General features: G+C 46.0%; 1 protein-coding gene across 4 annotated transcripts in view; it reads right to left on the reverse strand.

Annotated features, from left to right (window-relative positions):
* Positions 1–272: 272 nt before the first annotated feature.
* LOC128737146 (protein spaetzle-like) overlaps positions 273–4,250 on the reverse strand; it is a 48,486-nt gene continuing 44,508 nt past the window's right edge. For 3 of the 4 annotated variants that reach the window (XM_053831733.1, XM_053831724.1, XM_053831715.1), the window contains exon 5: positions 274–885. In XM_053831733.1, the coding sequence (XP_053687708.1) occupies positions 672–885 (214 nt within the window). In that variant the 3' untranslated portion in view covers positions 274–671. Of the gene's footprint in view, positions 886–4,250 lie in introns of all 4 variants that reach the window. The other variant, XM_053831739.1, reaches the window with a different exon arrangement.

Consider the following 4,250-nt stretch of genomic DNA (forward strand, 5'->3'; position numbering starts at 1 on the left):
GAAACAAGCCACGAACGTCGCCGTTTACAGCATCCGTTCAGCCCGGATTGTTCTACTGTAAAATTTTAACGAGTTTTCCGGGAAAATGCTGCACCGTTTCGATGTCAGTAAATTATGCGGATGATATACTGGGTTGGGCTTCTGTTTCGAATCGAGTCTTACGGTGCAGTGGGTAACATGTTTCCCAAAAAAATAGACTGTATTGGAGAAAGGTTGGCGTTTAAAACTGTGACTGAAACTAGAACTAAATCATGCGCAAAAATATTAACGATTTAACCATTTAACATTTTTCTTATAACAACATGTTTATTAACTTGTTTTTCCAATCACTTTCTGCTGTGAAAATCTACACTTATATGGCCTATTGGTTTAATAGAATTGTACATGCGAACTTTGCTTCGCACTAAAATTAGTTTAATCATCAATCGATCACATCCTGAGTAAACGTTCCGTTCGAATTTGCCTGTCTTGGTATTCGCATATTTCCGCCGTCTTACCGTAGATGAAATTCTTCTTTCTCTCTCTCTCTCTCTATGGCTTTGTGTGCCATTCACCGCATTGCCCTAATAATGAGAAATCAGATTTGAAATCTGCGGATGCTGCCGGTTGGAATTCTGGGTCAGAGAGAGAAATGAAAAACCAATCAAAACGTGTGCACATCCAGCAGCAAATCACAGCCCATCTGCGTTTCGTTGCTCCCGCAGCAGCGCACCGGCCGTGCTTATTCGTACGCACTTGCAGCAGGACGGTAGCCTGAAGTGCTCCTTGTAAGGTTGATTATTGATCGGATTGATTGCTAGCAACGTCCGGTAGTGATATAGCTGCCGGCATTCGGTTTTGTACAAACTACCGGATGCCATATTATCGCACGCTTTCCCGGATGAGCTGGAAGAAGAAGAAGAACTTCGGTTAGTTAGTTAGGCAATGTCATGAGCAGAAAGAAAGCTGAAAATTTAAATTGATTTCACGTTACACCTGACACGAGTAACGTCGCTCAAAATGCCATCAAACCAATATCCATCAATATTCATCTAATATATTCGAAGCGCAAAGCTTCCCAATTTCCAACCATCAGGCTTAATCTTTTAATTGTCGAAGCCAATCCCCAATTGACGACCGACGACCGACCGACGGACGGACGACGGGACGCTCGGTCTGGTGGTTGGCAGCATCCCAGCCAAACGGTACCGAAGAATGGATCCCATCAATCTTTTTGCCCCTTCCGGGCGTGTTCACGGTATCTTCTCGGCCGCTCGCTCGCTGTTGATTTGTGTTCATATTTTCCAGTCAACGCATCGCCATCGCCAACACCAGCGGCACCTGGAGCTTAGTGCCATCCGTTATCAGATATTCTCAACCATGATGTTTTAAACTTGGCCAGTTGCAGTTCGCTTTCTGCGGTAGCAGACAGTCACTAGCCATCCCGTATCGAAATCAGGTTTAATTCTTTTCCCTCTGCTGATGAGCGCAGCATAGACTGAGCAGCTCAATATTCTTCGCCGCTTGGAAGTGCGGTGGACACGATGTGATAGATGAAGAAACCATGATGATAATCGCGTCGTTATCGTAAAAAACACTTTCCGTTTGTTTCATGATAAATCGCTTGTTCTACTTTCGTTACAAGTGCTACAACGTTAAAGCATTATATGACTTTTTTGAACTCTGCATCTTTATCATCAAATCTTTCCTTTTCTGTACCGTACGGCACGATTTTTTAAATGGAGTCCGTTATCGAACGATGATTATGAACTTGTTTGTCCCAAATGGAAGCATTGGTTCTGTCCGAAATGTGGTTTTAAGAAGACGACGCTAATGGATCATTAAAAAAGCTGCAAAATCTCACAGATGACTCTAGCATAAACATATTCTGTCAAACTGCATTTCAATCTGATTGGTCCATTCAAAAATGCCGATTCAGATTAACCGTCAACAACAACGGAACGGAAAGAAATTATGACGTGTTTTGTGTATTAGCCTTAAAATTTACTCTAAATATGGCCCGTGGTGCTTTAGTGTCCATCTCTCGGAAAGCATGAACAAAAGCTACCTAAAATGATCCATTGCCACTACTTATATAACGTTTTCGAGGCTGGTACATGGTTGGATAATGCAAACCATCTGTGCCACGCGTACCTTTTTCTTCTTTTTCTTCAGCATAGAGCCGGGGTGGCTCGTGCTGTTTCAAGAACTCGTCTCCATTCAACTCGGTCTTGGGCCACTCGTCGTCAATTTCCTAGTCGTCCCAGAAGTCACAAATCACTTTCGACCTGGTCGAGCCATCGTCCACGTTGGGCCCGATTTCCCGCTTGGATGCGCCGCTGGATCTTCTTACTAGTGTTGTTGTCCGCGGTCACCAGCGATCCCAAATACACGAACTCCTATATCACTTCTAGTTCGTGGCTGTCAACGGTTACCGTCCGTGGGAGACGCGCGTTTGTTTCCTTTGAGCCTCTTCCTTTCATGTATTTGGTCTTCGACGCATTTATTTTTAGCCCAATTCTCCTAGACTCCGCTTTCAGTCTGGCGTAGATTGCCTCCGCCGTCGCAAAGTTTCTGGCTATGATATCGAAATCATCTGAAAATGGTAAAAATCGTGCCTCTCGTTTCGATGCCCGCTCATCGGATCACCCCCTCAAGAGCGATGTTGAACAGCATGCAGGATAAACCGTCACCTTGTCTCAACCCTCGCCGCGTCTCGAAGGGCGACTCGAGAGTGTCCCAGAGATGCATATAAAACACATCACTCGATCCAATGTAGCTCTGATCAGTCGCGTCAGTTTGTCCAGAAAACCATGTTCGTGCATTATCTGCCATAGCTTATCTCAATCAACTGTATCGTATGCTGCTTTGAAATCAATAAAAATGCGAGACGTGGGCACGTTGTACTCCCGACATTTCTGCAAGATCTGTCGGATAGTGAAAATTTGGTCCGTAGTTGCGTGAGCCCCCATGAAACCCGCCTGATAAACCTTGTGCCATCGGTGACAGCCGGCGTAACAGGATCTGGGAGAGTACCTTGTAGGCGACGTTTACCAGCGTGATACCACGATAGTTGCAGCAGTCTAGTCGATCACACTTTTTGTAGTTAGGATAAACCGCTCCTTCCATCCATTCCTCCGGTAGCTTTTCCTCTTCCCAAATCCTCGAAATAACCCAGTGTAGAACCTTTGCTAGCGTTTCTCCGCCATGTTTATAAAGCTCTGCCGGTAGGCGGTCCTTCCCAGCGGCTTTATTGGTCTTCAGCAGTTCGATTTCTCGTTTAACTTCTTGGAGATCAGGTACTAGGACATTACTATCTTCCATAGGCGCGCCTAGGTTAATTTCCGTTCCGCCTCCTTCTGCGACTTCGTCATTGAGGTGTTCATCGAAGAACTGCTTCCATCTGTCGACCACCTCGCGCTCTTTTGCGATTAAATTCACTCCCTCGTCCCTACACATGTCAGGTTTCGGTGAGTAGCCCTTCCGAGCTTCGTTCACCTTCTCACGGAATAGCTCGGAATAGTTGCTCTAATTCTTCACGATCTCTGTCCTCCTTTTGGCACTTTTTCCTCCTCAGGATCGTGGTCAACTGGTTCCTAGCTCGTTAGTATTTGGTCACGTTCTCTCTAGTGGCAACACTCAGATAATTTTTCCATGCAATTTTTTCCCCTCCACCGCTTGTTGGCATTTCCCATTAAACCAATCATTTTGTGTACTCCGAGACTCAATACCTAGTACAGCGGTAGCGGCCTCTCCGATGGCCGAGCGTATTCTGCCCCAACCGTCTTCGAGGTTTGAAGCATCTAACTCCTCGAAAGAAGGCAGTGCTTCATTCAGTATTCGCGCGTAGTTCTCGGCAGCTTACGGGTTATCTAGCTGCCTGATGTTCAGCCGAGGAGGGCGGCTTTGACGTGTCCGGTATACGGTGAACAGCTTTGAGCGCACATGTACTGCTACTAGGTAATGGTCAGAATCAATATCCGCATCCCGTCGGGAGCGTACGTTTGTGATGTTAGAGAAAAACCGGCCCTCTATGAGAATGTGGTCAATTTGGTTCATTGTACGTTGGTCAGGTGATCTCCAGGTGGCCTTGTGGATATCCTTGCGTGTGAAAAAGGTGCTTCGAATCACCAGGCCTCGGGAAGCTGCGAAGTTTATACATCGTTGGCCGTTATCGTTTGTGTCGGTGTGCAGGCTATGGGTTCCTCCTACTATGGGCTATCCTACCACCGGTCTATACATTTCTTCCCTACCGACCTAGGCGTTCATAT

This window comes from Sabethes cyaneus, chromosome 1 (assembly GCF_943734655.1).
Source record: "Sabethes cyaneus chromosome 1, idSabCyanKW18_F2, whole genome shotgun sequence".
Taxonomy (NCBI): Eukaryota; Metazoa; Arthropoda; class Insecta; order Diptera; family Culicidae; genus Sabethes; species Sabethes cyaneus.